Source organism: Mytilus californianus, unplaced genomic scaffold (assembly GCF_021869535.1).
Source record: "Mytilus californianus isolate M0D057914Y unplaced genomic scaffold, xbMytCali1.0.p SCAF_1, whole genome shotgun sequence".
Taxonomy (NCBI): Eukaryota; Metazoa; Mollusca; class Bivalvia; order Mytilida; family Mytilidae; genus Mytilus; species Mytilus californianus.
In genome coordinates this window covers 34539527-34561224 of record NW_026262581.1, presented here as the reverse complement: position 1 = coordinate 34561224, position 21698 = coordinate 34539527, and the positions used below count along the sequence as shown (strand labels likewise).

Here is a 21698-nt window from a genome sequence, read left to right as displayed (position 1 = left end):
GTCTCAGGTTAGGATGAAGGTTGGCGCCTGTTAAAACCTTTAAACCCGCTCGATGTTATGCACCTGTCCGAAGTCAGGAGCCTGTTGTTCAGCGGTTGTCGTTTGTTGGTGTGGTTCATAAGTATTTCCCATTTCTCATTTTATTATATAGATTAGACCGTTGGTTTTCCTGTTTAAATTGTTTTACGTTAGTCATTTTGGGGCCCTTTAGCTTGATGTTCGGTATGAACATAGGCTTCATGTTGAAGGCCGTACTTTGACCTATAATTGTTAACCTTTTATGAATCGTGACTTGGATAAAGAGTTGTCTCATTGGAACTCACATTACATCTTCTTATTTATATAATAGGTAAAAATGTCAACATTGTGTTATAATCTTAACACCTATAAAAACAAACAAATATGTCAACAACTAAAAAAAAAATAGCATATAGACAAAGCACACAAGCAAAAATGAAAGACAAGAATACAAAAAATGACCACAGCACAGCAACACATTGGCGGTATGCACAAGTACCAAGTCACGACTAAAGAATATTACCAAAAATGGACTAAACAGTAAAGGTTAATAATTTACAAAGACGAATAAAAGAACACTATAACATGTAATAAAGATGATAAACAATGTCAGTACCTAGAATCTATACTTCAAGACGACATGTATTATTTGTAAAGTTGATAAAGAATATTTATCAACAAGTTCTTGGGATCTTCCAATGAACTTTTTTTAGAAAAAGGACGAGACGTTCTTTGACATAAGAAGCTATATACCCAATAGCCTAACATACTTAATATATGAATATTTTTACAAGCCTCTCCTAATTACATGTCCTCCATTTAACATTTATTTTTTATTACCCAAATTTTATTTTTACAAATTTGATGAGAAAGAGGAGGACAAAGAGGAGTAGGAGGAAGAGGAAGACTGCTTGAGTAGCAACAACAAAAATGACGAAAGTATGCAACAATTGAAAGACTGATGGGACAAGATAATAATACATCAGTGATGTTTTTCAGCTTATTTCATTAAAAAATGAACCAAACTGACTGCTCATAGCGAATTATAATTATTAATATTCCTGTTTGAAACAGAAAAAAAACTTAAATTTTTGACAAATATTGTAGCATTCCAAAATCAAATTGTATTTCTAAATAAAATTCAACATGCATGACAGCATGTGCTACCCATTACACCATCACTACAATGCATAGGGAAACAAACACAAATTCTGATAAGACACATAATTTCATAGTTGTTGCATAGAAATGTATCTGTGCTCCATACTAAAAATGTGTGCCAAAACAACATTTAACTCTACAAAATTACAAAAAGAAACATAAAATTCTTAAATAAAATGTTGGTTTATTTGTTGCTGAACAAAAAATTGTATTTGAACGGAACAGGTTTAATATGTTTCATGTGAATTGCATGTACATCTTGAATTATGAATTGCATTAGCTTCACTATATACAACAATTGACAGATACAGGCCCTAGTGTAATTTATAAAAGAAATATGGAGACATATTTACAAATTTTTGTGTTATGGAGAAATGATTAATTTAGAGTGGCCTTTCAAAAACTCAAATTCAACTCTAGCACTTAATATTAAATAAACATTATTTTTTAAATGAAGAGTAAAATTTTGTCACATTTTTTTTATCAAACATAAATAGCCCAAATCGAGAAAACTAATGACAAAAGATAAATATTCGAATTGCCTGTACAGATCTACAACTAATATCAATAAATACCACAACTACAGGTTTATTTGTATGCATAAGAAGGACTTAAATGCTGCTATAAATCTGGATCAAGTATAGACAAGTTCTTATTAACTTCCTGATTGACTGACATCTAAGGAAAATGAAGATGTGTTACTAACAAACAGCTGAGGAAATTTTTTTCAAGAAAAAAGGTATGGAAGATCAATCTATTTTCATTTGACTGTGCAAAGAAATTTGATTTACAATAGAATATTGAATACATGTATCACCTGTTTTAATGTACGAAACTTAATGACAATATCAATGTTCATATAAAATCGATGCATAAGGATGACAATATTTCCAAATGATAATCACTGAAGACTGCAGGACGCAAAGTATTTGTATATTGGACCACAAAACAAATAGGCTTATTCTTATATTAAAATGAGGAGATATGGTATGATTGTCAACGAGAAGACTATCTAACAGAGACCAAATGATGTAGATGAGTTAAATACTGTCAGTGTATGGCCTTTAACAATGAGCAAAACCTTTATCTCATAGCAAGCTATGAAAGGCCCCACTATGACAAAATGTAAAACAATTCCCTGTATCTTCCATATGTATATAAATTTCATTCCAATCAAGCAATTTGGGACACTCAAGTTATCTTGTGGAACCCCTACGATTTGGACACAAAGTTGGATGGAATGACATATAAAGAGATTACTATCTGCTTTTGCAATTTTTCAAGGATCATAAACGTGGTTTGTCCTCAATTTCACCAAAGTTGCTCAGTTCACACACTCATTCACTTGCTTTAAAAAAGATACACATTTAAACTCTAGTATAAATAGGTCTCTGGTTTTTTTTTTACAAATTTTTACTATAACATTAGGTCTTTAAATTATCAAAAAAGAATACAATTGACCCAACAATTCTTGTCTAGACCAAACATTGCAATTGATGGTCAGATGTCTCTGATAATTTGAAAATAGATATAGAGGTTTGCAGAGGAGATAATATTTTGTAAAAGTGCTGGAGTTCAAACATATATAGTAAAACACAAAATTGTGTCTTTTATTTCAGGAAAAATTTGACATATATTCAAACAAACGATGATGGCATAAATACAGGTTGTCATTGATTATTATTTCATAAATTAAATTGTTCGTTCATACCAGGCATCTTAACCAAAGTATGATCAATTTTTCAAACCATCGCACTGGGAGATTGCAGTCTGTGGACATTTTGATAAAGGGAAATAATTGCTAGGTAACTTATATTCAGTTTATTAAAAGTTTTCTTCAAAAATAATTTAAATTTAAATAATTTTTACAATGTTTACCATGATAAATCAACCCATTGAATAAATTTTAAAAAAAATATGTCAGGTAGTGTAGATCTCTTATCTTTTGTCTGTGTAAATAAACAATATTGAAACAGTAATTTGTCAATTTACTTTTTATCAATAAAGGTGAAAGAGGGGAAATAGAAGGTATGTTTTGTCACATGATTTTGTAGAACTGAGCATGCCCAGATTTACAATTGTCTGTTGAACTGGGCATGCATTGTTTTACAATTTTCATATGATCTGTACATTATGCACAATTCCCCAGGAAATTGTACAAATGAGCAGTTCATATATATGCATGTAAAACAATGAAGCCTAGATCATCAAACAATTGTAAAACTGTGCATGCTGATGCACGTAAAGGAATGCAACCAGGTCCATCATACAATTGTAAAACTGTGCATTCGTTTATATTTATGGAATGCGCAGATTTACCACAGTTTGTTGAACTGGGCGTGCATTGTTTTACAATTTTCATACGATCTGTACATTATGCACAATTCCCCAGAAAATTGTACAAATGAGCAGTTCATATATATATAGGCATCTAAAACAATGAAGCCTAGATCATCAAACAATTGTAAAACTGCATTCGTTTATATTTATGGAATGCGCAGTTTTACCAAAGTTTGTTGAACTGGGCGTGCATTGTTTTACAATTTTCATATGATCTGTACATTATGCACAATTCCCCAGGAAATTGTACAAATGAGCAGTTCATTTATATGCATTTAAAGCAATGAAGCCTAGATCATCAATCAATTGTAAAACTGTGCATGCTGATGCACGTAACAGGAATGCAACCAGACCCATCATACAAGTGCAAAACTGTGCATTCGTTTATATTTATGGAATGCGCAGTTTTACCAAAGTTTGTTGAACTGGGCGTGCATTGTTTTACAATTTGCATACGATCTGAAATTGGGAGACTTGTATAACAACCATTGAGAAAGTTGGCACATGATTTGAATATCTATTGGCCTAAAATCCATCCCCGAAGTCCCAAACCACTGACATAAAAATTGAAGCAACACTTTTGTCTACATTTGTCTACAGTCTATTAACATCAATATTAATGAAAAAAAATATGTTCACAGAATCACATCAAGATGAAATATCTTTTATATGTTTTGTAGTGGCTATTTGAATCAAGATGGCATTTTCACGATCCATAAAGGGAGCCCAAATACCAAAACCATGCGAGTTGTGTGAAACTGACACAAACATTAAATGGAAATGTGTACAATGCAATACACTTATGTGTGAAAAATGTAAGAAAATTCATTTAAAAGTTCAAACCTCAATCACACATGACATTGTTGATGTAAAAGGTTCAGAGGCTAAAAAAGAACAGGAACATACGATTATTACTGATAACATTCCCTGTCAGATTCACAAGAAAAAGTTGAATTGCATGTTTTGTAGAACATGTGACCGCTTAGTATGTCCAGATTGTATAACTGCTTCCCATAAAAAGCATGACCTAGATTCAATTGAGACAGTGTGCAATGAAAGAAGAGAAAAACTGAAAGAAATAGAATCCAAATTTTCAGAAAAATTCACACTTTGTGAAAAAGAAAACAGTAAAGTTAGGGATTTTAAAGCAAAATATGAGCAATTTTCTGCTGAATCTGTTCAGAAAATTAATCAACAAGAAAAGTTGATCATGAATGAAGTCATAAAGTATGCTAAAGCACTTAGAGAACAAATAGAAAGTGAAAAGCAAAGAATAGAAAAATCTATCACAGAAAAAGAGAAGCAAATGGCAGAAGTAAAGGAAACTTTACTTTATAAGCAAAGCAACATACAAGAAGTATTAGAATCAAATCAAGCTGCGTATGTGTTCAATACTTTTTCAGAATTCAGAAAAAATGAAATTCCAGATGCATCCTTTGAGGCCTTTCCTGACGAATCAAAGAATTTCTTTCCTACAAAAGGAAGTTTAATGAACATGACCAACTTATTTGGTTCACTTCAGAAATCAAAACTTCCAAAGGGATTGCCACAAGTCAACTTAGATGTTATCAAGAGTTATACTACAGATTTTAACACAGTGGATGGAATAATAATACAGGATGACAAGACAGCTTGGATTTGCGATGATGATATACCTACTCTTCATAAAATAAACATTGATGACAAAATCACAACTGTTAAAGATATTTCAGTTAAAATTAATGACATGACACTGACAGAAAATAATGATATTCTCCTGTCTTTGTATCACAGTACTGAAGTCAGTTTGTTAACAACAAAGACAGGAGAAATCAAACCTTTCCTGTCTGTGTCACCACTGATAACACTTGGCATACATGTCACTAAACATAATGAGATTATACTGGGTGTAGTGGATAAGGATAGTACTTACAACCTAACAGACAAAAGCTGTAGGAAAGTTATAATCTTTCAGATGAATGGGAAACAAAAAAAAATCATATGAGTATGATAAACATAAACAGAGATTATTCACTGTCCCTTTTATCATTACATCTAATGTTAACAATGACATACTGGTTATAGATAGAACATGTAATGATGATGAGAGGGTGATCGTTCTGGACAGGGACGGACAGGTTAAGTGGACCTATCAGGGAAATAATCAGGTTAATTCGGGGGATAAACTATTTAATCCTGCAGATATAGTAACAACATCAGTAGGTCATGTTATAGTGACTGATATTGACAACCATGCCTTACATGTCTTGTCAGGGGAGGGAGATCTACTGACATGTAAAGTTATGAAGGAACAGGGGATTATATATCCATGGTCGCTTGATATTGATACAAGGGGACAGCTATGGGTGGGAAGTCATTCTGGGGATGATCAAAGAACAGATGCCAAAATACATGTGGTGAAGATGTTTTTTTAATTCAATATGTTTTGTTTAAAAAAAATTAATAAATATTTAATTTCTGACTTAGCAATTAAAAAGCTTTTTGTATATTATATTCCTATAAAAGAACATTTAAAAATTGATGTCCATAAACATGATAAATAAGTTTGTTTTTTAACTAAGATCTTAGAAAATGAATGAACTAATGGAGAAGTGGGGTAGTAACTGATTTGATCAATCATCCTGTATATGGATGGGTAACAAGTGACATGTAGAGCAAACAAATACCAGGCAATCATTAATATATTCAAAATGAACATAGATACAAGTTAATTGACATTTATGGGTGGAGTGTCATTTTGTTATAGTTATGCAATGATGCAATAGATATAAGAAGATGTGGTATGAGTGCCAATGATACCTCTCCATCCAAGTCACAATTTGTAAAAGTAAACCATTATAGGTCAAAGTACGGCCTTCAACACGGAGCCTTGGCTCACACCGAAGCCATTATGTCATTCATCGGGTCATGTTTGCAGTGTCTTTTTAATCAGCATTTTTAATTAAAAACTTCAAGAATTATTTTCAATCTTTGACTTTTGTGCTTTTGATATGCATTTATGTATGTATAAAAAGGAATTTAAGCATATTCATGTTCATATACATATACGTTATCTCTTACTTCATTTTTTTTTATGAAAATGAATGAATGAATGAGAGATGTGGAATAACTATTATTTAGACAGCAAACCAACAATACAAGCTTACCTAAAGTACCTAAGATAATAGGCAAAAATGGAATAACCTTTGTCTTTTAAGGGCCAAAACTCTTCAGAAAACAAAACTTCCAAGGGGATTGCCACAAGTGAACTTAAATGTTATCAAGAGTTGTACTACAGATTTTAACATGGTGGAAAGAACATTAATACAGGATGACAAGACAGCTTGGATTTGTAATGATGAGATACCTTCTCTTCGTATAATAAACATTGATGACACTATCAAAACTGTTAAAGATATGTCAGTTAAGATTTACGACATGTCACGGACAAACAATAATGATGTTCTCCTGTCTTTGAATCACAGTACAGAAGTTACTGTAAATTCAGAAATTATTGCGAGGTTTTTATTAATGCGAATAATGCGACTTCTTGAGTATCGCAATAATAAGAACTCGCATTCAAACATATATATATATATATCTATATATATCTGTATGTAGCTTTTCCTAAATCCGCAATAATTAAACTCGCATTCTTGTTCAATCTTCAAAAATCGCAATAATAAATGCACGCAATAATTTATGAATTTACAGTAGTCTGTTAACAACAAATACAGGAGAAATCAAACCTTTCCTATCTGTGTCACCATTGGTGCCACATGGTATACATATCACTAAACATAATGAGATCATACTGAGTGTAATGGAGATGAGTGATTATGACAACCAAACAGACAAAAGTTGTAGGAAAGTTATAATCTTTGGGATGGATGGGAAACAAAAACAATTATATGAGTATGATAAACATAAACAGAAAATTTACTATCCCTTGTAGAATCACATCTAATGTTAATAATGAGACACTTGTTATAGATAAAACATCTGATATTGATGGGAGGGTGGTGGTTCTTGATAGGGAGAGACAGGTTAAGTGGACAAATCGGTGAAATCCTGAGGTTAATTCAGGGAAAAAACATTTCTTCCTACAGATATAGTAACAACATCTGTAGGACATGTTATAGTCACTGATATTTACAACCATACCTTACATGTGTTGTATGGGGAGGGAGATCTACTGACATGTAAAGTTATGGAGGATCAGGGGATTATATATCCAGCGTCACTGAATATTGATACCATGGCACAGTTATGGGTGGGATGTTATTCAGGGAATGATTAAATATTAGATGCCAAACCTTTCCCTTCATAAAGAGGGCTTCTATCGAAAGAATTGCTGTCTTTTGTCCTATAAGAATAGAAATAATTCATTTGGGCTTGAATTAATATTGATTTTACCACGGGTTGGCCCTTTATGCTGATATTTTACCCCTTACTGTCGCACAAGGTAAAATATTTGGCATAAAAGGCAAACTGTTTTTAATCAGATTGGTGTGATTCTGTTTGTTATGATACAATGATGGATTGTATGTCATTCATCAGGTTCATGTAGAGTCTTTTTAATCAACATTAAATCAATTAAAAACTTCAAGAACTATTTCTAAATCTCTGACTTTTCTTACTTTTATATATATAATTTTATATATTTGTATTATTTTTGCATGCCTCAATTTAATTGTTGGGTTAAATTATGACCGACAGCTTTTAACTTAGTATCCCTTGGGTTAATCTACCAAATCGTTAAGGGAATAACTATTTGGTATTGTATAACTTTATTCATTATTTAAGTGTATAATAAAATAATACAATGTTTATGATTTAATTACATTTTATTTATAATACAATTACACAATTGTACTTAATAAATGAATATGAATGCACATACAGATTGTTTTAAATTACTTAATTTTCCAGAGTCAACTCCGTGTTCGACTCGTTCCGTGTTCTAGTTATTTTTGGCCACAACACATCTGAGAAAATCTGAGAAGGCTTATTTTATTGATATAACCCTATGGCTGTGTTCTTAAATTCACAGTTGTGATGTGATCGTCAGTTTGCAAAGAATTCCGCTCAAACTGGTGCTAGGGGCTGTCTAAAACTTGCAATGAGGTGATAGTATTTTCGCTCCAAGCTAAAAGGTCTCACTGTGACTTTGAGATGAAGAACAGCATTAACAGCACTGTTCCTTTGGTATTGTATTTTTTGCTGTGCATGTATTGATTTAGTGTCTTGGATAGATATCCCACATCCTTTCTTTCTATATGATTTATTCATTAGTTATTGGCTTTGAACTAACTTTCGGTAACTGTGAGTACTTTTATATCAGTGCTTTGTGTTATGTGTATTTTTTTGTAGTTGTTTTTGTGCCTTATACTAATTTACTGGTATAGAGTAATTTTGATAAGCCTTTTGAAACTGATTTTTACAGTTTGTTCTGTTTTTGAGCTGTTACACCACTGTCCAGATTAGCCGAGGGTTGAGCGCTAACAAACATGTTTAACCCTGCCACATTTTCTATGGCTTATCTAGACCATTGTCTTATTTGAAAACAACTGAATTTAAAGGAGTTAGTCTTGTAGTTTCAGGTAAGATATTAGAAAATTAAGAGAAATTGATCCTTACTGGTATACCATTTATACCTTACACAAGAAGTTGCTAAAGGTAGAACGTTTTTACCCCCCTGTCAATCTACTTACTGAGCAGTGAGTCAGCAAGTAAATTATTTAATTGTTATCCATGTTTTATCTCTTGAAATACATATAAAAATCACATGCAACAATTATATTCAAAATTTGAAGAATAAAATTTGGTATGCATCACTGCATCTTTTATGTATATATATATTTGTAGGTCTCTCCACATTAGCTCTATTGTTTTTTTGCAGTCAGATCTTCTGTGATAGTTGCGTTTTGTCACATCACAGTGCCATTTAGTTTTGTTTCATTTGTGTACTATCTTCTGAAGCAAAACAATGATTCAGGCATTCTCAGTAAAATGAGTTAAGCTTCACTGTGTTCACTGTAGGCAGTAAGTAATGAGATCGTTTCATGTCTACTTCCATGATATAACAATGCTTGGATCAGTCTCTATCTTTTCTTCTAGGTCCTGATGACTTAATCCTGAAATTAGATGAACAGAAATTAGCTTAATGTAATAAACTCAATGACCCATGTTTCCTATTGTTTAAATATTCAAAAATAACTCCACTGATATGACAACCACAGAACATATAAAAACAAGAGTTCACATGCTGAAATGTCTCGCCTGCTTTACTGATAATTTTTTTATGTTGATAGTCCTAAAAATAAAACTTTACTACAAGGTCAGATAAACCAAACTGGAAATACATGTACACCTTACAATCATTCCATACACCAAATATAGTTGACCTATTGTTTATGGTTTCTAAGAAACAAACTTAACCAGGAAAATTTAGCATTGACCAATGAACCATGAAAATGAGGTCAAGGTCAGATGAACCATGCCAGACAGACGTGTACAACTTACAATCAATATATGCATTAAATATAGTTGACCTACTGCTTATAACATCTTAGAAACAAACTTAATCAGGAAAATTTAACATTGACAAATGAATCATGAAAATCAGGTCAAGGTCAGATGATACCTGCCAGACAGATATATACACCTTACAATCATTCCATACACCAAATAACAGACCAAACACAAAAACTTAACACTGAGCAATGAATCATTATAATGAGGTCAAGGTCAAATAAAACCTGCCACACTGACATGTACATCGTAAAATATTTCCATACACCAAACATAGTTGACCTATTGCATGAAGTATTAGAAAAAAAGACCAAAACACAAAAACTTTACTTTAACCACTGAACCATGAAAATGAGGTAAAGGTCAGAAGACACCTGCCAGTTGGACATGTACACCTTAAAATCATTCCATACACCAAATATAGTAGACCTATTGCTTACAGTATCTGATGTATGGACTACGAAAACTTAACCTTGTTCACTGATCCATGAAATGAGGTCCAGGTCAGATAAAAACTGTCTGACAGGCATGAGGACCTTGCAAGGTACGCACATACTAAATATAGTTATCCTTTTACTCATAATAAGAGAGAAATTAACATTACGAAAAATCTTAACTTTTTTTTCAAGCAGTCACTGTAGTCACTGAACCAATGAGGTTAAGGACAATGGACATATGACAGGAGGAAACTTCATAACATAAGGAATCTATATACCAAGTATGAAGCATGCAGGTCTTCCATCTTCTAAAATATAAGGTTTTTAAGTAGTTAATTAATGCCGCCGCCGCCGGATCACTATCCCTATGTCGAGCTTTCTGCGACAGAAGTCGCAGGCTCGACAAAAACCATTTGTTAACAAAAACTTGTAGAGGTTATTGATGGGTACCATCAAAGAAGGTACCCACTTGGGTAAACAAATAAATAATGATGGGTTATTCAATATAAATATAGCCTATACACACATCAAATAGAAATGTTGTGTGTGATGCACAACTTATGCACCCCTAAAATTCCAAGAGGTTTTAAAGTTAGAGAGCTGAAACAATTTTGTACATGTTCACAGGGGTGGCTTACTTGAACTAAGATTTTGACCATGACTTTCAATATATGGTTTTCCTCCTTGTTCCAAACACACCATCTAATAAAGGTGAATAATAATGCCAAGTTTTATTACTAAACTCATAAAGGTTCAAAAGTTGGAGAGCAGAAACGAAATTTGTAAATATGCAAAGGGGTAACTAAGGTGAACTAAGTTTCAAACCATGACTATTACCGAACAGTTTTTTTCCTTGTTCAGGGCACACGTTCTGGTAATGGCGAACACTCATATAAAGCTTCAGTACCCAAGGCCAAGAGGTTTGAAAGTTAGAGGGCAGAAAAGATTTCTGACAGAAACACTGACAAACAAACTGATTACTATAGGTCTTTCCCAGATTAAATAGGGCCCCTAATAGGGCGCTAATTATAAGAGTGATTTATATATCATGTCCTCAGTACAAACTCATTTATCAAACCATATCCATATTCAAAGTATAACTGCACTACCCCCAGTACACCAGTATAAATATAAGGAGATGTGGTAGATATGATTGCATATAAAACAAATACCTACCAGGTTTATTTCTAATGAGTTAGAAGGGAGGTTGAAGCACTTTTCACAGTGTTTGTTAAATATTGAAGCCATCAAAAAGATGTTTTAAGCTGTCTATGAACCATGCATATGGTTTGTTTTAAAGTAAATTATGAGCACACAATCATACTTTTCACGAAAAATTACATGTCATGAGCACAACTACTGAATATATTTTTTAAGGAGCTGCTAGTCTTTCCAGAGCACTTTGGTTTACCCAATGCATAGTAGAGTTTTAGTGTGATTCCTGTAGTTAAAAGATTTTTATTTAATGTTCTGGGGATAATTGTTAGTACAGTATCTTCCTTTTTTTCATTAGAGCATAATATGGTTTGTTCCTCTTCAACTTATACCCAATATTTCATATTGTTAAGGACAAGATTAATATAAAGTTAAAAGAACACAAAATCTATCTGTTGTTAATGCTATGTTGCATCAGGTGTTGACAAGCTAGCTTGAAAAATCAATCACTTACAGATATTTCTTGGAGTCAAAGGGGGAATAACTATCTTTTAGGCTTATTTGAGACATTTTTATTCCTTGAAATCTATATACTTTTGTGTGAAATGGCTATCAAGAGTTACCTCCCATACACCATTTATTGTCTGTACTATTTCATTACAAAATATTCACTTAGAATAAATTTGGATTATCTCCCTTTTAAGACAGTTTGACATTTTAAATCCAATTTGATTGTAAGCTCATTTTTAATTCTATGACAGTTAAACAATGAAAAACCAAGTATATTCCATCCATTTCATGGACATATCAAGTCTGTTTACTGCATTTCATTGACTGAATTGTTTCTTTTTTTTAAGTTAATGAGGCTAAATTAAAAGTAAACAGATCTTTATCCCATGAGATGCCTTTTTCTCTAAGGCAACAAGTATTTTTTTTACACTTAAATTCAACATGCTAAGTAGACTATCATAGGATTTAAAAAAAAAAAAATTTTTACGCTCAAATTGATTCTTTAGTGTACATCTTGCAGTTTAACAATAAAACTGGTTGTACAGCATTCCATCAAGATTCCCTGTTAAATTCAAATGGTAGGTGTGTATCTGACAAGGAACCATACTCAGGACAGGGAGAATAACAAGGCTCTTCAAGAAGTCTTAATCATAATTTTACTTGCCAGTTTTTGAACATATTTCATCATAACTATGGCGACCATTAAACCACGGATACAACTGTTGTAGTTTAACAGAGGTCATAACATCTCCAGGAAATTTGATTGGATATTTCTGTAGACGTCGAACCAATCCTTTCATCAAACCAAACTGGATCAATTTTCTACAGAAAAAGACAAAGCAAAACTCAATATTACATTAACAGCACTATAGAAATATCAACTTTAAAAATTACCAATCTAGCACTCTAGCACAACTGATTATGGTGATAATGGATGAAATAGTAGTAAATAAGAGTTATTAATTATAATCAACCTGTTTTACAGGAAATCACTCAACATCAACAAGAGTGATTTAAACTCAATAATCCCTTGTGTTCTGTAAGGCAGCCAATATTAGAATGTAAAACGGCATAATTTCTAAATTAGAAACTATAGTACTTAAACCTTCCTTTCAGCAACTGCAAGCATCCTGTGATTTAGTTTTCTTTGATAAGGTTTAAATTGTACTTGTGATGTTGCATATCATACTGGTGCAATATAATTTTGTATTGTTATTGCACATTCTTGTAAATTCTTTATTGAGATGAAAAAGGGAGAACTGAACATTCAGCAAGTATTTTTTTGCTTAAGTTTTCAATAAGTTCAGCAATTCTCAAAATGAAGGTTTGTCAACATATCTCCTGTAAATATCCTATTCAGGCAACAATATATATATATATCAGTTAAACAAATGACAGCAGTATGAGTTAATCAATTAAATTAACAGTTAAATCTTTCAAACATTTCCTAATGAAGATTGCTGTGCAGTTGAGCGAAACCTAAGGAGTTCTAAATGTTTAGGATTGGTGGATAGATTTCGCTTTTAATGACACGACAAAACATTTGTTTTTCTTATTTCTTAATTAATTTAGCAATATAGTACTTACCTTTCATCAATTTTTAGAGCATGAGGATTAAATCTTGAACATATGTCTTTGACTGTAACACCTGGTCCTAATGAGCAATAGAGTAGGAAAATGTCCCGGAAATTAGGTGGTTGTAAACTACCTAAAAAATAGAATTCTAAATTTGAGTGTTTGGGACTTCCTATAGATCTATTTGTAAATAATCATTACTTATTTTGAGATATGCTAGGAAGGATAATTGTATTTCTAAATACAAGCAAAATTGTAAATATAAAGTGATTGCAAAAATTTTTCAGATATATAAAATCCTTCAAATGAAATTGCATGTAATTCTATTAATGTTCTGATTTTTTTAATTTCTTTATTTGGTAAAATCATCTGTTTCTATTGATAGGAGTAATGACTTTCATTATTGATAATATTTGTTGTAATTAATATCGTCTAAAAGTTTGTCACATATACAACATTTACCAAATGTTTTGTGAAATTCATCCATGTGTTTTAACTAATTTTTGTTGTGTTTTTTTTGTAATAGGTTCACCGATATTTAAATGGTTGTTAAACATGTTAAAGGCATCAACTATATATTCTAAGTTTGGTACCAAATGGACCATTGAAAGATCTTCAATGTTCATTTTTATCAGTTTTCCGATCATTTACCTTAACTCTAAGATCTATTTAAACTTGAAAGATTTTTCAAGATATTATTTTTAATCAAATTTAAATCTGAATTTGCCAGTGCTATTTAACTTAAGTCTAAGATTTTTCAAGATATTATTTTTAAATCAAATTTAAATCTGAATTTGCCAGTGCTATTTAACTCAAGTCTAAGATTTTTCAAGATATAATTTTTAAATCAAATTTAAATCTGAATTTGCCAGTGCTATTTAACTTAAGTCTAAGATTTTTCAAGATATTATTTTTAAATCAAATTTAAATCTGAATTTGCCAATGCTATTTATCTTAAGTCTGTGATGATGTAATGGTTAATTAGCATGTTTTTTTTCTACTGAAGGTCGGTGATTCTCTTTGGGCACTCCAGCTTCCTCCACCAATAAAAACTGACTGCCAAGAAATAGCACAATAGTTTTGAAAGTGGTATTAAACACCAATCAATCAATCAATCAATCAATTAGCATGTTATAAGATATAAGTATTCAACTGTACACCATTAGTGTGATAAAGTTTGGTGTACGGAAATAATTATCCTAGTGGTGTCAGAGAGGTTTTGAAAAATTCAATGGAAGAAAGACTGATATCAAATGGTGACTCTAGCCACCTTCAGACCAGGTGAGCTGCTAATCAACAAGAGACTGGTGGATATTAAAAAATAATCACAAAATATTAAGTTTTCAACCTTTCTTTGCTACATATTTGATACACTCTTCTTGAAGTCTCTTGTTTGTGTAAAGTGTCTGTATGTCTGGACGTGTGGTGTAGACATTGGAATACTGCAAAAACAAAAGATAAAGAATTATTTATCTATGTTGGTAAGAGGCTATTTTATATTTTATCATACAGATGATTTTGTAATTTGACCTACTACTAATAGGTAAATCAAAAAATTATAATACAATCATATGTATGATAAAAAAAATAAAATTTAGCAGTGTTTAATTCAATTCTTATTCTCATGATCACTCATCTAGGCTTAGTGTAACAAGACATTAAAAATAACTGAAATATCATTTCAAAACATTATATATATTAATAATCCTGTATTTCATTAATAATAATGGCAGTTTTACAAATCACTGAAAATAGTGAGAATTATCTCCCTTAGGTTGTTGGAAGAGTATGAGAAATCAAAAAATAATTACCTGGAAAATTGGAATAACCTTGATAACTTGGTAATGTCTATAAAGAAAGCAAAAATATTATTAATTTTATGACCAGAGGCAATTTTTTTCCACATGAATGTTTTTAATGTTATAATGGAACAATAAAGATTCTTAAAATGACATAACAAAATACTTATCTACAAAAGCATATTATTGAGTATTTTTTTAATTAAAATTGCTAATTTGGCACTTGTTTCAATAGTTGAAACTATCAATTTCCGTGCCATATACTCTCCTGTGAGTTTTATCATGACCCGTATTAATAGTTGAAACTATCATTTTCTTTGTCATTTACTCTCCTGTGTGTTTTATAAAAAAAAATACTGAACTGAGGGCTATTCTAGATAGAAATATACGAGGACCAGTGGACTCAATAGAATGATAGGCTAATTAGGTGTGTCTAGTGTATGCAACATATTATTGCTTTTGTAAAATGATAGAATTCAACAATTAAGGAGAGAGGTCTTCCAGCAATTTCATCTTATGTTATGACAAGGCATGATAAATGCAGGATATCCAATTACATTTAATGACATCTTGTTTTAAGCAACAATACATGGGTAATGTGGTTCAGAACAGTTTTCACAATATACATGTAAATACACTTTGATTTTTTTTTATAAAACTGTTTGGCTGTTTCCCCATTAAATGTACTCAATACAAAGTATGAACAAAGTTTTGTCACAATTTCCTGTTAGTTTCATGTTAGAACACTTACACAAGATTCTGCAGACAAGACTTCACAAGGTTAATCTCTACATCAGCCTCACCAGCTATCTTTGCCACATGCTTAAATCCATCAATATAAGACAGAATCTGAAAAATAGAAATTTCTAATGCAATTATTTTGTATCAATGGTTCTGATTAGATGACAGTAAGCATAAAATTCTCTATCTCCTTGTCTGTAACTAAGGAAGCCGACATTTTGAATAGCGGAATGTATTGACATGTAATTTCTACAATAATAAGCAAAAAACTCACATGTTGCTGCTAGAAATCTTCTTTTTATCATATTTTATTACATTCTGAAGCGGTCAAGAAGCCAGAAAACGCCCGGTGTTTACATTTGACGCCGGAAGCAAACCTATGACGTCACCTAGTTTAGGGGCCAAAGAAGAAAACATCTTTTCGCGGAATTTTCTTTAATGAAAATTTTACACTAAAATAATGATTGAAATTGAATTATTTACTTTATTTGCATTAGAATAGAGATAACTGTATTGTATTTGAAGCTTAGCGGACGTCCATTGGTAGTTTTACTGTCGCAAATACCCGTTTACCTGTCTCCGCTACACGTCCCCAGGTAAACTAAATTTGCGACAGTAAAACTACCAATGGACGTCCGCAAAGATTCAAATACAATACAGTTATCTCTTAAATTTACTCTGATTCTCACATTTAAATCCTCTTATCTACTGTCAGAATTCAGTGCTTTTGTATTGACATTTATCATAGGATACTTCTCTTAAATTCTCTGTTTTATTAATAAATTCAGAAAATATTCAACAAGAGTGCACATGCTGAAATGTCTCGCCTTCTTTACTAACCATTGATCTTATGTTGATAGTCCTAAATATAAAGCTTTACTAAAAGTAACACATAAACTTAACATGATCCAAGAAAATGAGGTCAAGGTCAGATAAACCAAACGAGAAATACATGTACACCTTACAATCATTCAATAAACAAAACATAGCTGACCTATTGGTTATAGTTTCTAAGAAACAGTCTTAACCAAGAAAACTTAACATTGACCAATGAACCATGAAAATGAGGTCAAGGTCAGATGAACCATGCCAGACAGACATGTACACCTTACAATCAATTTATGCATTAAATATAGTTGACCTATTGCTTATAGTATCTAAGAAACAAACTTAACCATGAAAACTAAACATTGACCAATGAACCATGAAAATGAAGTCAAGGTCAGATGATACCTGCCAGACAGATGTATACACCTTACAATCCTTCCATACAACAAATATAGTTGATCTATCGCTTATAGTTGAAGAAAAACAGACCAAAACACAAAAACTTAACACTGAGAAATGAACCGTGAAAATGAGGTCAAGGTGAAATAAAGCCTGCAAGACTGATATGTACATCATAAAATATTTCCATACACCAAATATAGTTGACCTATTGCATATAGTATTAGACAAAAAGACCAAAACTCACAAACTTAACTTTGACCACTGAACCATGAAAATGAGGTCAAGGTCAGATGACACCTACCAGTTGGACATGTACACCTTACAATCATTCCATATACCAAATATAGTAGACCTACTGCTTATAGTATTTGATATATGGACTTGACCACGAAAATTAACCTTGTTCACTGATCCATGAAATCAGGTCAAGGTCAAATGAAAATTGTCTGACAGGCATGAGGACCTTGCAAGGTACACACATACTAAATATAGTTATCCTATTACTCATAATAAGAAAAAAATTAACATTACAAAAAATGTTGACTTTTTTTTCAAGTAGTCACTGAACCATAAAAATGAGGTCAAGGGCAATGGACATATGACAGACGGAAACTTCGTAACATAAGGCATCTATATACAAAGTATGAAGCATCCAGGTCTTCTAGCTTCTAAAATATAAAGCTTTTAAGAAGTTAGCTAACGCCGCCGACGGATCACTATCCCTATGTCGAGCTTTCTGCAACTTTTTTCTGCGACAAAAGGCTCGACAAAAACTACAATTTCAACTTACCCAGGCAAATTTAATTAAACTTAGCTTTGGCTATTCTTTTCAAATTCATTTTAGTCCTATAGCTCCACAAGTGTTAAAGTATTTCTCATCTTAGGCATTCACATGTTTTGGTTAGAGAATTCCTGATGAAGGTAAATCCAGAAAAACTTTTCGGAAACAACAAATTTATATTATTTCCATTTTTTATCACAATATAAAGTTAAGACTATGAAATTTGTTATTGTACCTTATGAAAAGGTATCTTAAATGTAGAGTCAAGAAAGTGGATACTTCAAATCTTGGAGCAACATTTAATAAGCTTTTGAAATACACCACCAACATTGTAGTTCATTAAAAATAAAAAAATAACATTTACAACACTAACATTAAAGTGATTATGTGATACAGCTTATTCCTATGGACTATCTAATGGATATGTTACATTTAACATAATGTCTACTTTAAAAAGTACTCTTGTATGATTTGGGCCAACAGATTTTACTTTAAAAAGTACATATAAAATTGAGAATGGAAATGGGGAATGTGTCAAAGAGACAACAACCAGACCATAGAACAGACAACAGCAGAAGGTCACCAACAGGTCTTCAATGCAGGGAGAAATTCCCGCACCCGGAGGCGTCCTTCAGCTGGCCCCTAAACAAATATACATACTAGTTCAGTGATAATGAACGCCATACTAAACTCCAAATTGTACACAAGAAACTAAAATTAAAAATAATACAAAACTAACATAGGCTAGAGGCTCCTGACTTGGGACAGGCGCAAAAATGCGGCGGGGTTAAACATGTTTATGAGATCTCAACCCTCCCCCTATACCTCTAGCCAATGTAGAAAAGTAAACGCATAACAATACGCACATTAAAATTCAGTTCAAGAGAAGTCTGAGTCTGATGTCAGAAGATGTAACCAAAGAAAATAAACAAAATGACAATAATACATAAATAACAACAGACTACTAGCAATTAACTGACATGCCAGCTCCAGACTTCAATTAAACTGATTGAAAGATTATGTCTTCATCATATGAATATCAGGCACAATCCTTCATATGCATTTATGTCTTTATCTCTTAATGATGCTTATGTGACACAAGAGCTGGAATAGGCATATTTTGTATCAGATGCCATTCAGAAAGAAGTGTCTACCAGTCATACATCAATTGTCCCCGCTTCCTGTTTAATGGCTCTCAGAGGCAACATAAAACTCTACTATATAGCCTTTAAATCACATTATGAATATGTAACCTATATTTTGTAAATAAGTGTTTTGTTAATGTCTATTTCTTTTCAACTAGACATGCATTGTTAGTGTGATTTTGTAAAGTGTCCATTTATTTCTGAAAATACCTGTTGTGTTGTTAAATCCCAGTGACCTAATTTCAAATTCTGTTTATCTTTTAAGAAGACTGGTACATCTTGGTCTTGAACAGGTGGAGGATCATATATTTTGGGAGCAACCTTTAAGTGGACAGTACAACTTTCACCTGAAATAAGAAATATATCCTTTTACATGCCGAGGTACTTATAAATATAAGATCCATATTGAACATATATCAGTGAAACACCTTAAATACTAGAACAAAACAGGACAGTTAACCAAATACATCATTTTTCTCTAAGAAGAGTTTGAAGTTTGAATAGTTTGTTGTTTTGTCCCTATATTTTGGGTAATTTTTGGTAACCCTTCGATTGGATTTCTTTACCAAAACACTAATATGTAAAAAAAATTCCACTGAGAGGTCAATTGCAGCATGAAACAGAACTGTGAATGATGTTGCAATACAAAAATCATACTGTACAATTTATCTAAAACATTTAACAGCTGTCTCTTTTGTAATCCTTTAACATCTTTTTATTTTCATAGAATTACTCATAAATAGACAAAATGAGATGTATTTTCAAGTAAAAGAGACTAAAACCCATTGACAGAAATAATCAAAAGACATATAGACGTATAATTGTTAAACACATATGTACATTCACTAGCTGTCCTACAATCTGTCGATACCTAAATTTTGGCATTGCACAATGTCACCTTTTTTCTTCTTTTTTTTTAATGTGTACTGATTGATATTTTAGTCTTAAAAACATGGTTTTCTTATTATTTGTTATTGGCTTTGAATTAGCTTTCAGTAACTGGAGTACTCTCTGTACTGTATGTCTTTTCTGTTTTTGTCAGTTGTTTTTGTGTTTTGCATCGATCTGATTGTTAAAGTTTGTTCTTAAGTTGTGCTGTTACGACACTGTCTTAGGGTAGGGGATTGTTTGCCCTAACACAAACATGTTTAATCCAGCCATTTTCTGTCGTTTTTTTTGCTGTTTATCATTTTTTTTTTCGTTTATTGTTATTGTTACTAAAATCAAGCCTCTAGCTTTTTTGTTTGAATTGTTTAACATTTGTCATTTCAGGGCCTTTTATAGCTGGCTTTGCGGTATGGGTTTTGGTTATTGTAGAAGTCTGTACGAAGACTTATTGTTGCTAGCCTTCTACGTCATTTGGTCTCTTGTGTATAGTTGTCTCATTGGCAATCATACCACATCTTCTTATTGTTACATAGAGGTCAACATAAGGCCATGAGGTGTAAACTGTTGCCAATACAATATGTTCTGCATTATGACTGATGTCTATACAACAAGGTCTGTTTATAAAAAATAATGGCTAAAAAGCACTCAAAATATTTTCCTATTTCCTGTCAACACAGTCAAATATATCTGCATTCAGAATTCCATATGGGCACAAATAAACCTAGGTTTACAAACTAGAGGCTCTCAAGAGCCTGTGTCGCTCACCTGATTCTACTTTGGTTTTGGAAATCATGTAAAAATAGATTAAAATCATAACAGATACCCTAATAATGAGTGAGGCCAAATTTGGTTTAATATTGGTCCTGTAATTTAATAAAAAATCCTGGTGGCCATCTTGAACAGTAAATCGGCAACAAAGTAGCAACACTTAATCAGCACCTCATAAGAAACATTTATGCCATGTTTTGGTTTCATTCCATTCAGTGCACCTCTAGAAGAAGCATTTGTATGTATTTCCCATAGGTTCTTATGTTAAAGGAAGTCCCCCCCCATTGGCGGCCATCATGGATGAAGGATCAGCTTCAAAGTAACAAAACTTAATCAGCACCTCATAAGGAACATTCATGCCATGTTTGGTTTCAATCCATTCAGTATGTGGTTCTCTAAAAGAAGACATTTGTATGTATTGTCCATAGGATCCTTTGTTAAACATTGTCCCGATCTGGCAGCCATCATGGATAAAGGATCAGCTTCAAAGTAACAACACTTGGTCAGCACCTCAAAAGGAACATGCATGCCATGTTTGGTTTCATTCCATTCAATGGTTCTCTAAAAGAAAACATTTGTACGTATTTCTCATAGGGTCCTATGTTAAACTAAGTCCTCCGCTGGTGGCCATCTTAGA

General features: G+C 32.2%; 2 protein-coding genes across 2 annotated transcripts in view; one reads left to right on the top strand and one right to left on the bottom strand.

Annotated features, from left to right (window-relative positions):
• Window positions 1-4211: 4211 nt before the first annotated feature.
• On the top strand, window positions 4212-7640 carry LOC127719380 (uncharacterized). The gene is made up of 3 exons (XM_052225512.1): window positions 4212-5230; window positions 5523-5717; window positions 7629-7640. The coding sequence occupies exons 1-3, from the start codon at window positions 4217-4219 to the stop codon at window positions 7638-7640; spliced, it is 1221 nt and encodes a 406-aa protein (XP_052081472.1). The 5' UTR covers window positions 4212-4216.
• Window positions 7641-9282: 1642 nt separating this feature from the next.
• LOC127719630 (GATOR complex protein NPRL2-like) overlaps window positions 9283-21698 on the bottom strand; it is a 33020-nt gene continuing 20604 nt past the window's right edge. Inside the window, exons 5-11 of the mRNA XM_052225855.1 lie at window positions 19616-19752; window positions 16260-16357; window positions 15521-15557; window positions 15058-15151; window positions 13722-13842; window positions 12799-12956; window positions 9283-9635 (exon numbers count right to left, since the gene is read on the bottom strand). Coding sequence (XP_052081815.1) covers window positions 9568-9635; window positions 12799-12956; window positions 13722-13842; window positions 15058-15151; window positions 15521-15557; window positions 16260-16357; window positions 19616-19752 — 713 coding nt within the window. The 3' untranslated portion in view covers window positions 9283-9567. The remainder of the gene's footprint in view (window positions 9636-12798; window positions 12957-13721; window positions 13843-15057; window positions 15152-15520; window positions 15558-16259; window positions 16358-19615; window positions 19753-21698) is intronic.

Excerpts from the sequence above, each read along its gene's own strand:
- LOC127719380 (XM_052225512.1), top strand. The coding sequence starts at position 4,217 with ATGGCATTTTCACGATCCATAAAGGGAGCCCAAATACCAAAACCATGC. Across the intron at positions 5,231-5,522 it reads CAACTGTTAAAGATATTTCA|AGATTATTCACTGTCCCTTT; the intron begins GTTAAAATTAAT and ends AAACATAAACAG.